Source organism: Balaenoptera physalus (assembly GCF_965194825.1).
Source record: "Balaenoptera physalus genome assembly, chromosome: 16".
In the NCBI taxonomy this organism is placed as follows: Eukaryota; Metazoa; Chordata; class Mammalia; order Artiodactyla; family Balaenopteridae; genus Balaenoptera; species Balaenoptera physalus.
Genome location: NC_138898.1, coordinates 42,363,989 through 42,379,655, shown reverse-complemented (window position 1 = coordinate 42,379,655; position 15,667 = coordinate 42,363,989). Strand labels below are relative to the sequence as shown.

The window sequence follows — 15,667 nt, the reverse complement described above, 5'->3', positions numbered from 1 at the left end:
CTTCCCTAATAGTCACATAAGATAACCTAAATAATCTCATTTTGCTCTCAGATCATAGCTAGTTACTCTAAAGCAAAACTACCTGAAGCTTCTGGATATTAAGACAAGTCAAATTTCAGGAGGCAAACCCTATAAGTAGGCTTTCCTTGGCAGCAATGGGCTGTGGTGGGCCAGCTGGGCAAAAGCAAGGCGACTGGCCCTCCAGGTGAGTCATGAGGCATTGGCAAGGGCCTTTCTAATGATGCCACATTTTTATGCCCCTTTTAGCTGCTCTTTGAGGAGGACAGGACATTGGTACAACACCTCAGTCCTTCTAAGTAAGCCGTAAATGTAAGTATGAACGTGAAACTTGCAAGAGGGCTTGAAGACACATTAGGTAGTACCAAAAGTACAATGTGTTTTCAGATTTTACAACATTTTACTGATCCCAGATTAGGAAACAATTCTGTACATTCTCTTCAGAGGCACTTTTCTTAATGTTTTAACATTTATTTTTAGATTTCTTTCCTTCAAATTGACAGCTAAAAGCTAGGATTATGTCAGTCTATTGTTCACTAAAAATTAATGTTATATATTTAATATTTTTTAATGCATAGAGTCAAACGAAATTACTTTGAAAGACCACATTTTAAACTAGTTTGCAAAATTAAAAGAATTTCAAAAGTAAAAATCCTTTACATTTATTCTCTATATGCTACATGATCAAAAATCGGTTTCTTAGTTTTGTTCTTCACAAAAGATACCAATAAACTTCCCAATGTTGGTATCCTTTAGTAGTTTAAAAATAATAATCTCCCAATTTTTCAATGGGCTTATTAAAAACAATCAACAAATTAGCTGGAATAAGTTAATCTTCTTCTTCTCTCCAATCCCAAAAGGTTCCTATTATTCCCTAAAATAATGAAGCTCCGACACTAAAAGCAATGTCCCATATCCTGTGAGTATAAGAGCCCTAATTCATGAAGAACAAAAGACATACAAACTAGTAGATGAATCACCATGAAGAAGAGGGTGGATCTTATTCTTGTGGTCATGAAGTAGCTACATGACCTTAGTTCCATCTCTCTGGGTCCTCAAGTTGGCCAGGCTAGATGATCTCTACAGGCTTCCAATGCTAACATTTTAGACCCATTACGTAATCCAATTTAAAAACATTCTCCCACATCATGAGTATCAACTGAATCAAGAGACCAAAGGTCAACTGGAACTTGTACTGGAAGGGTTTATTGCCGATAATGGCCGTGGTGCTTTCATTCCTGCTTAACTCCCCATTGCCATGACTTACACATTAGACAGAGGCAACACCAGTGGAAAACAGGCCTAATTTTTTTAATGGAAATAGTTAATGCGCTAGAAATTCTAAAATGCCTTCTAAATAACTGGTATTAGGATATACTAATTAAGATTATTAGGCACAATGCTCTTTCTGATACAGAAACTCCAGAGCACTACTGCATAGCATAGTAACTCTGCTGCGAGGGAAGCCCACCCTTCCCTCACATGAGAACCTCCCTTCTCCTTGGGGAAGCAGTGTGATGTAGCACACAGAGTCTAGATTTTGGGATCATAATCCCAGTTCTGGCCCTTACATAACCTGGGGCAAAGTCACTTAACCCCTATTAAACTCAGTTTTATCATCTTCAAAATGGAATGATAAAACTTCACAATGCATCATGGAGGATCTTTACTGGAGATCATCTGGGAAACACATCTGGGACTTCTGACCAGCTCTGGGCTTTGGAATAAACAGAAAATCTGGGAAGCAGGTAGCTGTTAAAGACTCTCACAGTGTTTTTAAGGTTAAGTTCAACTGATTATTTTAAAAAAGTCAAATTTATTATGGTTTATTAGGAACAATACTGAGTACTGCCTAAAAAAATAACAACTGAACTTACCTTAAAACTACTGTGAAAGCCTCCAAAACTTTTCATGCATTCATCGGCTGACACACAACTTGTTTTGTAAAATTAGGTCAACATTCTTGACTTTCTTCTGTGAATTAATAATAATAGCAGCTTAAATGAGAAACACCACAACCATCGAGAAAAAAGTGTAACACAATGTAAAATGCCAAAAACCAACTGGAAGGTAACACCAACTTCCAGTCTGCAGAGCAGCACCCCTGGAAGTCTGCCAAGCTCCTCCCCTCCTGCATTCACCCCTCGACCACTCTTCCTCCTACATCAGCTGCCTCTGACCTTTTCAGTGGAGACTGGCTAGCACTTCAGGATCTGAGTCAGGCTGCTACACTGGGCTTAAATCCTGGCTCTACCACTTACTAAACACTTCGCCTTCGGCAAGTTACTTCTGTCTGTGCCCAGTCTCCTCATGCAAAACAAGAGAGGTTAACCATGCTAGCTAGTCTTACCTTCCTCATGAACGTGCCTCATAAACGATGCTGGAGGGTGAGCTTGCTCACACATCAATCTGATTGTCCCTTCTCTGCACAAATATTCTCCCAACAGACTGCAAGGCTGACCTGATAAAGTCTAGATAAGCCTCTAATGGACTATCCTGCATCATTTCCCGTCATCTTCCCATTCTACATATTCAAGCAATACTGAATTACTGTACGGTTTCTCAATTAGGAAAGTGAAGGCTGAGCGTATCCTCTTGAGTCCCCATAATTCTATACAGGCCTTTTCCTTGGCCTGGAATGCAAGGCCCCAACCCCCCAAAGGTGCACCCACCCCTTCATTCTTCTAGAAAACTCATTTTAGCTTAGGTGCTGCTTCTTCTGCAAAAGCATCCTTGATTCCCTAAGCAGATTTAGGGATTTTTCTCTGTGTTTCTCCCTGCACTTTTAAAAAGAATTATCTCACTATACAGTTAAAAGCATATGTCTGCCTATCTCTGTGTGTCTCTTTCTCTACTGGAGCATAAGTTCCCTAAGATCAGGAACTGTTATTTCCAGCACTGGCTCAGTGGTTGGCACATGGAAGATGCTCAATAAATGGTAAGTGAATGAATATTAAATCAACCAGTTAACATTTATATCAACTTTGTTAAATATCACTTTTACAAGTTATCTTTAGATAAATTCATCCTCATCCTCTTCAGAGTAAGAGACATTGAGACTCTGGGAGGGCTCATGCCAAGGAGTACTTTCCAGAACTTCTGTTGTCAGTGTCCTTGTCCCCGTGGTGAGCCACAGCCACCCCCCACCTCTGCAGGAGACCCTCCAATACCAGCAGCCATGTGGCTGACAGGGTCTTGGTGCTACGGCCAGGTGTCAGGCCTGTGCCTCTAAGGTGAGAGAGCTGAGTTCAGGACATTGGTCCACCAGAGACCTCCTGGCTCCACGTAATATCAAATGGCAAAAGCTCTCCCAGAGATCTCCATCTCATTGCTAAGACCCAGCTCCACTCAATGACCAGCAAGCTACAGGGTGGACACCCGATGCCAAACAACTAGCAAGACAGGAACACAACCCCACCCATCAGCAGAGAGGCGGTCTAAAATCATAAAAAGGTCACAGACACCCCAAAACACACCACCGGACACAGTCCTGCCCACCAGAAAGACAAGATCCAGCCTCATCCACCAGAACACAGCCACCAGTCCCCTCCACCAGGAAGCCTACACAACCCACTGAACCAACCTTAGCCACTGGAGGCAGACACAAAAACAATGGGAACTACGAACCTGCAGCCTGTGAAAAGGAGACCCCAAACACAGTAAGTTAAGCAAAATAAGAAGACAGAGAAATGCACAGCAGATGAAGGAGGAAGGTAAAAACCCATCAGACCAAACAAATGAAGAGGAAATAGGCAGTCTACCTGAAAAAGAATTCAGAGCAATGATAGTAAAGATGATTCAAAATCTTGGAAACAGAATGGAAAAAATACAAGAAACGTTTAACAAGGACATAGAAGAACTAAAGAGCAAACAGACAATGATGAACAACACAATAAATGAAATTAAAAATTCTCTAGAAGGAATCAATAGCAGAATAACTGAGGCAGAAGAACGGATAAGTGACCTGGAAGATAAAAAAATGGAAATAACTACCGCAGAGCAGAATAAAGAAAAAAGAATGAAGAGAATTGAGGACAGTCTCAGAGACCCCTGGGAAAACATTAAACACACCAACATTCGAATTATAGGGGTCCCAGAAGAAAAAGAGAAAAAGAAAGGGACTGAGAAAATATTTGAAGAGATTATAGTTGAAAACTTCCCTAATATGGGAAAGGAAATAGTCAATCAACTCCAGGAAGCACATAGAGTCCCATACAGGATAAATCCAAGGAGAAACATGCCAAGACACATATGAATCAAACTATCAAAAATTAAATACAAAGCAAAAACATTAAAAGCAGCAAGGGAAAAGCAACAAATAACATACAAGGGAATCCCCATAAGGTTAACAGCTGATCTTTCAGCAGAAACTCTGCAAGCCAGAAGGGAGTGGCAGGGCATATTTAAAGTGATGAAAGGGAAAAACCTACAATCAAGATTACTCTACCCAGCAAGGTTCTCATTCAGATTCAACAGAGAAATTAAAACCTTTACAGACAAGCAAAAGCTAAGAGAATTCAGCACCACCAAACCAGCTTTACAACAAATGCTAAAGGAACTTCTCCAGGCAGGAAACACAAGAGAAGGAAAACACCTACAATAACAAACCCCAAACAATTAAGAAAATGGTAATAGGAACATACATATCAATAATTACCTTAAGTGTAAATGGATTAAATGCTCCACCAAAAGACATAGACTGGCTGAATGGATACAAAAACAAGACCTGTATATATGCTGTCTACAAGAGACCCACTTCAGACCTAGGGACACATACAGACTGAAAGTGAGGGGATGGAAACAAAGATATTCCATGCAAATGGAAAACAAAAGAAAGCTGGAGTAGCAATTCTCATATCAGACAAAATAGATTTTAAAATAAAGACTACTACAACAGACAAAGAAGGACACTACATAATGATCAAGGGATCAATCCAGGAAGAAGATATAACAATTGTAAGTATTTATGCACCCAACACAGGAGCACCTCAATAATTAAGGCCAATGCTAACAGCTATAAAAGGGGAAATAGACAGTAACACAATTATAGTAGGGGATTTTAAAACCCCACTTTCACCAATGGACAGATCATCCAAAATGAAAATAAATAAGGAAACAAAAGCTTTAGCTGATACATTAAACAAGATGGACTTAATTGATATTTATAGGACATTCCATCCAAAAACAACAGAATACACTTTCTTCTCAAGGGCTCATGGAACATTCTCCAGGATAGATCATGTCTTGGGTCACAAATCAAGCCTTGGTAAATTTAAGAAAATTGAAATTGTATCAAGTATCTTTTCCAACCACAACGCTATGAGACTAGATATCAAGTACAGGAAAATACCTGTTAAAAATACAAACACATGGAGGCCAAACAATACACTACTAAATAACCAAGACATCACTGAATAAATCAAAGAGGAAATCAAAAAATACCTAGAAACAAATGACAATGAAATCATGACCACCCAAAATATATGGGATGCAGCAAAAGCAGTTCTAAGAGGGAAGTTTACGGCAATACAATCCTACCTCAAGAAACAAGAAACATCTCAAATAAACAACCTAACCTTACACCTAAAGCAATTAGAGAAAGAAGAACAAGAAAACCCCAAAGTTAGCAGAAGGAAAGAAATCATAAAGATCAGATCAGAAATAAATGAAAAAGAAATGAAGGAAACGATAGCAAAGATCAACAAAACTAAAAGCTGGTTCTTTGAGAAGAGAAACAAAATTGATAAACCATTAGCCAGACTTATCAAGAAAAAGAGAGAGAAGACTCAAATCAATAGAATTAGAAATGAAAAAGGAGAAGTAACAACTGACACTGCAGAAATACAAAGGATCATGAGAGATTACTACAAGCAACTATATGCCAATAAAATGGACAACCTGGAAAAAAATGGACACATTCTTAGAAAAGCACAACCTTCCGAGACTGAACCAGGAAGAAATAGAAAATATAAACAGACCAATCACAAGCAGTAAAATTGAGATTGTGATTAAAAATCTTCCAACAAACAAAAGCCCTGGACCAGATGGCTTCACAGGCGAATTCTATCAAACATTTAGAGAAGAGCTAACACCTATCCTTCTCAAACTCCTCCAAATAATAGCAGAGGGAGGAACACTCCCAAACTCTTTCTATGAGACCACCATCACCCTGATACTATAACCAGACAAAGATGTCACAAATAAAGAAAACTACAGGCCAGTATCACTGAACATAGATGCAAAAATCCTCAACAAAATACTAGTCAACAGAATCCAACAGCACATTAAAAGGATCATACACCATGATCAAGTGGGGTTTATCCCAGGAATGCAAGCATTCTTCAACATATGCAAATCAATCAATGTGATACACCATATTAACAAATTGAAGGAGAAAAACCATATGATCATCTCGATAGATGCAGAAAAACCTTTCGACAAAATTCAACACTGATTTATGATAAATACCCTCCAGAAAGTAGGCATAGAGGGAACTTACCTCAACATAAAAAGGCCATATATGACAAACCCACAGCCAACATCATTCTCAATGGTGAAAAACTGAAACCATTTCCTCTAAGATCAGGAACAAGACAAGGTTGTCCACTCTCACCACTGTTATTCAACAGAGTTTTGGAAGTTTTACCCACAGCAATCAGAGAGGATAAAGAAATAAAAGGAATCCAAATCAGAAAAGAAGAAGTAAAGCTGTCACTGTTTGCAGATGATATGACACTATACACAGAGAATCCTAAAGATGCTACCAGAAAACTACTAGAGCTAATCAATGAATTTGGTAAAGTAGCAGGATACAAAATTAATGCACAGAAATATCTTGCATTCCTATACACTAATGATGAAAAACCTGAAAGAGAAATTAAGGAAACACTCCATTTACCATTGCAACAAAAAGAATAAAATACCTAGGAATAAACCTACCTAAGGAGACAAAAGACCGGTATGCAGAAAACTATGACACTGATGAGAGAAATTAAAGATGATACAAACAGATGGAGAGATATACCATGTTCTTGGATTGGAAGAATCAACATTGTGAAAATGACTATACTACCTAAAGCAATCTATAAATTCAAAGCAATCCCTATCAAACTACCAATGGCATTTTTCACAGAACTAGAACAAAAAATTTCACAATTTGTATGGGAACACAAAAGACCCCGAATAGCCAAAGCAATCTTGAGAAAGAAAAACGGAGCTGGAGAAATCAGGCTCCCTGACTTCAGACTATACTACAAAGCTACAGTAATCAAGACAGTATTGTACTGGCACAAAAACCAAAAATATAGATCAATTGAACAGGATAGAAAGCCCAGAGATAAACCAATGCACATATGGTCACCTTATTTTTGATAAAGGAGGCAAGAATACACAATGGAGAAAAGACAGCCTCTTCAATAAGTGGCGCTGGGAAAACTGGACAGCTACATGTAAAAGAATGAAATTAGAGCACTCCGTAACACCATACGCAAAAATAAACTCAAAATGGATTAAAGACCTAAATGTAAGGCCAGACACTTTAAAACTCTTAGAGGAAAACACAGGCAGAACACTCTATGACACAAATCACAGCAAGATCCTTTTTGACCCACCTCCTAGAGAAATGGAAATAAAAACAAAAATAAACAAATGGGACCTAATGAAACTTAAAAGCTTTGGCACAGCAAAGGAAACCATAAACAAGATGAAAAGACAACCCTCAGAATGGGAGAAAATATTTGCAAATGAAACAACTGACAAAGGATTAATCTCCAAAATATATAAGCAGCTCATGCAGCTCAATATCAAAAAAACAAAGAACTCAATCCAAAAATGGGCAGAAGACGTAAATAGACATTTCCCCAAGGAAGATATACAGATTGCCAACACACACATGAAAGGATGCTCAACATCACTAATCATTAGAGAAATGCAAATCAAAACTACGAGGTATCACCTCACACCAGTCAGAATGGCCATCATCAAAAAATCTACAAACAATAAATGCTGGAGAGGGTGTGGAGAAAAGGGAACCCTCTTGCATTGTTGGTGGGAATGTAAATTGATACAGGCACTATGGAGAACAGTATGGAGGTTCCTTAAGAAACTAAAAATAGAACTACCATACGACCCAGCAATCCCACTACTGGGCATATTATCTGAGAAAACCATAATTCAAAAAGAGTCATGTACCACAATGTTCATTGCAGCTCTATTTACAATAGCCAGGACATGGAAGCAACCTAAGTGTCCATCAACAGATGAATGGATAAAGAAGATGTGGCACATATATACAATGGAATATTACTGAGCTATAAAATGAAACGAAATTGAGTTATTTGTAGTGAGGTGGACGGACCTAGATTCTGTCCTACAGAGCAAAGTAAGTCAGAAAGAGAAAACAAGTACCGTATGTTAACACATATATATGGAATCGAAAAAAAAAAAAAAGGTTCTGAAGAACCTAGGGGTAGGACAGAAATAAAGACGCAGAAATAGAGAATGGACTTGAGGACACGAGGAGGGGGAAGGGTAAGCTGGGACAAAGTGAGAGAGTGGCTTGGACATATATACACTACCAAACGTAAAATAGATAGCTAGTGGGAAGCAGCCACATAGCACAGGGAGATCAGCTCGGTGCTTTGTGACCACCTAGAGGGGTGGGATAGGGAGGGTGGGAGGGAGACGCAAGAGGGAGGAGATATGGGGATATACGTATTTGTATAGCTGATTCACTTTGTTATAAAGCAGAAACTAACACACCAGTGTAAAACAACTATACTCCAATAAAGATGTTAAAAAAGAAAAAAGAATAAGAGACATTAAAGACTAAGCACATGATTTGTGTAAAAGACTTTACAGTAAAAATAAGAGAAGCACTGGCAAAGCCTCTTAAAGGTAAATATTAGACAACAGTTCCTTAAAATACATGACCAATTAAAACCCTTAAGGGAAGGGGAGTTATCAACTGGAAAGGGGCATGAGGCAACCTTCTAGGGGCTGGAAATGTTCTAGTCTGTGGTTTATATAGTACTTAAAAATACGAGCAGCTGTACAGTTAAGATTAGTGCATTTTACTGAACATCTATGCTAATTTCAGTGGGAAAAAAATGCACAAAGATCAAGTATGCAGGACTTAATCACTTAATTCCAGATTAAGTGTGACCATGGACAAGACACTCAACTTCTCGATGTTTCAATTTGCTCATCTGTAAAATTAGGATATTAGGAAACATCACAGAATTGCACCTAGAACAGAATAAGTTCTGTATTTTTAAATCAGTGGGCAGTAACTTTTTCCATCTGATAGGTCTAATTTCTAGTCTCTTTCTCTTTTCTTTCTTTAAATGAATCATGAGCACAGCATTTATTACATAGCAGAACAAAACTAAATGCTGTATTTGAACAATATTTTTGTCAGTAGAGTCTGAATGATAAATCATCAGCCTATCACCACCTCTCAAGCCTTCGGATGAAGGGTCTCCGTGATTACATTAGGAGGAGCCAAGTGCAGCTCAGGAGGGGCTGTGTGATTTATTATTGGTCCCCCGTCACCTTGGGCATGCATGTTAAGGCTGCCGATCCCTGATTAAACTAGAATGAGTGAAGAGTGACTTAAAATCTTTTGCACAGCAAAGGAAACCATAAACAAAACGAAAAGACAACCCTCAGAATGGGAGAAAATATTTGGAAACGAAGCAGCTGACAAGGGATTAATCTCCAAAATACATAAACAGCTCATGCAGCTCAATATCAGAAAAAACAAAAAACACAATAAAAAAATGGGCAGAAGGGCTTCCCTGCTGGCACAGTGGTTGGTTGAGAATCTGCCTGCCAGTGCAAGGGACACGGGTTCAAGCCCTGGTCCAGGAAGATCTCACATGCCACGGAGTAACTAAGCCTGGGTGCCACAGTTACTGAGCCTGTGTGCCACAACTATTGAAGCCTGTGCGCCTAAAGCCTGTGCTCCACAACGAGAAGCCACCTCAATGAGAAGCCCACGCAATGCAACGAAGAGTAGCCCCCGCTCGCCACAACTAGAGAAAGCCCGCACAAAGCAACAAAGACCCAATGCAACAAAAATAAATTAATTAATTAATTTTAAAACAAATGGGCAGAAGATCTAAATAGACATTTCCCCAAAGAAGACATACAGATGGTTAAATACTGTATGCTAACACATATATATGGAATCTAAAAAAAAAAAAAAAAATGGTCATGAAGAACCTAGGGTCAAGATGGGAATAAAGATGCAGACCTACTAGAGAATGGACTTGAGGACACGGGGAGGGGAAAGGGTAAGCTGGAACAAAGTGAGAGAGTGGTAGTGTATATATGGACATATATACACTACCAAATGTAAAATAGATAGCTAGTGGGAAGCAGTTGCATAGCACAGGTAGATCAGCTCAGTGCTTTGTGACCAGCTAGAAGGGTGGGACAGGGAGGCTGGGAGGGAGGAAGACGCAAGAGGGAGGGGATATGGGGATATATGTATACGTATAACTGATTCACTTTGTTATAAAGCAGAAACTAACACACCACTGTAAAGCAATTATACTCCAATAAAAATGTTAAAAAAAAACCCAATGCAGCCAAAATAAATAAATAAATAAATTTATTTTTAAAAAAAAAGGCACATGAAAATATGTTTAACATCACTAATTATTAGAGAAATGCAAATAAAAACTACAATGAGGTATCACCTCACACCGGTCAGAACGGCCATCATCAAAAAATCTACAAACAATAAATGCTAGAGAGGGTGTGGAAAAAAGGGAACCCTCCTACACTGTTGGTGAGAAATGTAAATTGGTACAACCACTATGGAGAGCAGTATGGAGGTTCCTTAAAAAACTAAAAATAGAGCTACCATATGATCCAGCAATCCCACTCCTGGGCATATATCTGGAGAAAACCATAATTCGAAAAGATACATGCACCCCAGTGTTCACTGCTGCACTATTTCCAATAGCCAGGACATGGAAAGCAACCTAAATGTGCATCAACAGAGGAATGGATAAAGACGATACGGTATATATATATAATGGAATACTACTCAGTCATAAAAAAAGAACGAAATAATGCCATTTGCAGCAACATGGATGGCCCTAGAGATTGTCATACTGAGTGAAGTAAGACAGAGAAAGACAAATATCATATAATATTCCTTATATGTGGAATCTAAAAAAAGGGTACAACTGAACTTACCTACAAAACAGAAATAGAGTTACAGATGTAGAAAACAAACTTATGGTTACCACGGGGTAAGGGTGGGGGAAGGATAAATTGGGAGATTGTGGTTGACATATACACACTACTATATATAAAATAATAAGGACCTACTGTATACCACAGGGAACTCTACTCAATACTCTGTAATGGCCTATTTGGGAAAAGAATCTAAAAAAAGAGTGGATATATGTATATGTATAACTGATTCATTTTGCTGTATACCTGAAACTAACACAACATTGTAAATCAACTATACTCCAATTTAAAAAAAAAAAGCGTGACTACAAGAGTAAGTTTTTGACTACATATCTTTCCCCTTATAAAGCTGACAGAAGCACCGTACTCAGAGGAGGCTGAATGATGGGTAAAATGGACTTTGTTACAAATGGGCAGCTACAAGAAGCAGGAGGGTCAGTCAAGAGAGTGCCAGAACAGGGGTCAAGAAGGCAAGAGTTTAGCGCTCAGTTCTACCACTAACAGGCAAGTGTTCTCTTTGGGCCTGATATTTCTGACTTGTAGGACAGGGGTAAAGTAGTTACCAGAGGGTTATTAGAGAAGCAAGTGCAACAGTGCTTATGAAAAACTATTAAATCTGTAAACAAACATGAGGTATGTATTTTTATAATTCACTTGCTTTAAATCATCTTACAATTTTTCAGGATACAGATTAAGGCTCCCCCAGGTAAGCAGAGTTTTGGTTTCAGAGAACACACTTCTGATGCCTTCAGCTTCCCCCATTCATCAAAACTGTCTATGCCATTTGCGTGATAAAAAATCAGACCTCATAAATTCTCACTGACGTAAGTTGAGGCTCTCCTCTGAGCAAATCACTTCTCCAGCCTTCCCCTCAGTCAGCAGCCCCGCCTCTTTCGGGGTTGGGAGGTTGGGTTTGTGTCCTTGCTGCTCCTCAAAGCTTCTCCCAGGCCATGACCGTCTCTACTGCTTCCAACACCACCTATTTACAAATGACTCACAATGTTTACCTGGGCCAGTTGCCTCCTCTGAGCTACACAGCCACACACTCAACTGCCTACCTGACGTCTTGTTTCAGCTATTTCAAAAGCGTTTCCAACCCAACATGCCCAAGTGTGAACTCAAGAGCTGTCCCTGCCCATACTTGGTCATCTTCTACTGTTTCTCTATCAATGAAGGGCACCATCTATCTGGCTAGGAGAGCCAGAAACTCAGTGCTATGTTTGAAATGTCTCTCTCCTTCTTCGGCCCATTTGTAATCCATCAGCAAGAACTGTCACAATTATCTCATAAACATCTCCAGAATCCATTCACTTCTCTCCATCTCCACTGCCACCACCTTAGTCCTAACCACCATCACTTCTCAGTAAGCTTTCCAGCCGTTAAGTCGCCTACTAGTTTATCTGCCAATCCATTTAAAAAAAAAATACAAATCTGACATCATGACCCCTCCCCCCATTAAAATACCTCAAGGGGCCTTTTAAGATAAAGACAAACAATCTTAACAAAGGTTACAAGGCCCCCATTTACCTACCAATTTAATCAGTCAACTTTTCTTTTTACTCCCTGTATTCTGGCCAAAATGCCCTTCTTTCAGTTCTTGCCATGTTCTTTCTTGCAACAGGGCCTTTGCACAGGCTGTTCTCTGTGCCTGGGACTCACTTCCTCCCTGCTTTGCCTAGTGACCCCGCTTCATTTTTTAGGGCATAACCATCACTTCCTCAGACAGGACTTTGTTGACTCTCCCACACCAGGACCTATCCCACCTAACCCCCTGGCAACCCCCAATCCTATACTAACCCAACTACCTGCTTTCTTTCTACCTGTGCCTGGATCTGAGCTGCCAAGTGTTGCCGGAGAAAGTCACTGAGGTGTTCTACCACCCTCACATGCTCCTTCAAGAAAGTCCTGCCAGGACAGGAATAAAGACGCAGACGTGGAGAGTGGACTTGAGAACACGGGAATTGGGAGGGGTAAGCTGGGACGAGATGAGAGAGTGTCATGGACATATATACACTACCAAATGTAGAATGGATGGCTGGTGGGAAGCAGCTGCATAGCACAGGGAGATGAGCTCGGTGCTTTGTGACCACCTAGAGGGATGCGAAAGGGAGGGTGGGAGGGAGACGCAAGAGGGAGGGGTTATGGGGATATATGTATATGTATAGCTGATTCACTTTGTTATACAGCAGAAACTAATACAACACTGTAAAGCAATTATACTCCAATAAAGATGTTAAAAAAAAAAAAAGAAAGAAAGTCCTGCCAGCCTTTCACAGGCAGTCACAGCTCTAAGTTCCTCTACTTCACAGCACTTATCACAATTCTAGTTTAACATTTATCTTTGTGGCAGCTGCCTCATGTCAGCCTCACCCATTTTACAGTATAAACTCCATGAAGACAGTCCGCTTTCTCCTCACCCAGTGTATCTCTAGTGCTTGGCCCCAGTGCTTGCCATAGTCAGCCCTCAAAATACGACTCATATGGAGTCTAAAAATTCTTTAAAGTGTCTTACCTTGTAAATCTTCCATCAATTCAAACATTCCAGGATAGTTAACTTGAATTTCATCAGTGTCCTATTCAAAAAGAAAGACAAATCCTTTAGCATTCATTACCAAGAATCCAGATTAGAAAAGAGGTTGTAGAGATTGCCCAGACCAATCTCTCACGGTAAGCAGGAATCTTCTTTACAGTATTCTTCACAGATGTCATCTGGCTTACACTTGATTTACAAAGATTTCAAATTGCAGAATAAGTGCTTGCCATTCTAACAGTAATCTTTCTATAACTCCATCAACTGGTTCTAATTCTCTCCTTGGGATTAACATAGAATAAAGTCTATTCTGTACTCTGCAAACAATTACCCTTTTCTTCAAGTCTTTGAAAACTCTTCCAGGACACTATAATTTTTTTAGGGGAAGGGGTTAGGCTTCTAGACAAAATTTATAGATCCTTACATGTGCTGACTTCATTTTTCTCTACATAGTCAATATCAATCTCACTCTCTCTCAAAATGTGACACCCAGAACCAAGCCAAAAAGGGTCATCTCCCAAGATGCTTACATTCTACTCCCAGTGATGCAGCAATACTACACGGACTAGTTTAGGAAAGGGCACATGGCTGGCACATACACAGTTTATTTCTCAAGTGAACTGCTGAGCAATGATACCCCACTCTTTCTGAAGTTTGATACAGGGGTTCACTGGTGGTACAGAGGCAGAGACCACTGATGCTCCTCAAACATCCAGGTACTTACTCCTTGACACTTCAGAACCCCAGACATTTCTCCTGGCAAAAGAAAAGTGAGGTGGAGGCAAGGTAATAAAGAGCTAGTGAGCCTTTTCCAGGCCGTCTCTGCTGCAGTGACCTTAAAGGATACAAGGCCGAGATGGCACAACTATAGGATGGAGAGGAGCTGCCCAACCAGCATGGCTGTGATGTGATAAAAACTCTGTGTTAAACACTCAGATGTAGGAGTTTGTCTACATTGGAAACTAGGCCTGAATATAGGACACTTTTTTTTCAAGTTTGCTATCAAAATGCTGCACGTATCTCAAACTTCATCTTATTGGCACTAACCACTTTTGAAGTATCTAGATCTTTTTGTATTCTGTACATTTATCTAATATGTTAACTACATCTCCCAATTTTGGACTTTAATGTTGCACAGAATCAAGTACAAAACCCTAAGGAACACTTATCAAAAACATCCATTCTAATTCCTAAAGAAATGTAAAACAAAATGACCAATTACTATTTTTTTTTAACATTAGAGATACAAAACAAAAGTATAAGCGGCAGATTAACATACACTGTCGATGAGGCATGCCAATTAATGCTACCTTATGGAGAGTAATTTTACTCTGTCAAAACTTGGAATGCATAGATTCTTTGACTAGGCAATGCCATTGCTAGAAACTGATCTGACAGATTATGTAAAAGAAAATTCATTGCAGCATTTTTTGAAAGAGTATTAAAAAAACAAACAACAAACTGGAAACAATTTAAATGTCCATTAACAGAGAGCAGGTTAAATAAAGTATATCTATTCAATGAAATACTATACAGCTGTCAAAAAAGAATGTGGTAGATGTATGTTTGTAGGGGAGGATCTCCAAGATATGTTATTGATTGGGGGGAAAAAAAGAGTGCATATAGAAAAAAGCAAAAGAGTATATATTGTTGCATATGTACATTTAAGTGATATAACTGTACTCCAGTCTATGAGGAAAAAGTGTTCTGAAAGGATATACAAGACAGTTAACCAAAGTCATCCTTGTAGAAAGGAATGGGGTGTCAGAAGGCAGAAGGAGACTTCTGTTCATTTTGGACCCACTCTCTTACTCTCTCTATACATGGTTTGTGGTTTTTTTCATTTTTTAAAAAAACATATGCATGGATCAGGTTGTATGTGCACTTTTTAATAAGACCATCTCTGGATAG

At 39.2% G+C, this 15,667-nt stretch overlaps 1 protein-coding gene across 6 annotated transcripts in view; it reads right to left on the bottom strand.

Moving 5' to 3' along the window:
- NDUFAF5 (NADH:ubiquinone oxidoreductase complex assembly factor 5) overlaps positions 1–15,667 on the bottom strand; it is a gene marked incomplete at its 5' end in the record, with an annotated part of 32,913 nt that overhangs the window by 896 nt on the left and 16,350 nt on the right. For 5 of the 6 annotated variants that reach the window (XM_082428643.1, XM_082428644.1, XM_082428645.1 and 2 more), the window contains one exon: positions 13,739–13,799. In XM_082428643.1, coding sequence (XP_082284769.1) covers positions 13,739–13,799 — 61 coding nt within the window. Of the gene's footprint in view, positions 1–1,895; positions 1,993–13,738; positions 13,800–15,667 lie in introns of those variants that run through there. The other variant, XR_014254566.1, reaches the window with a different exon arrangement.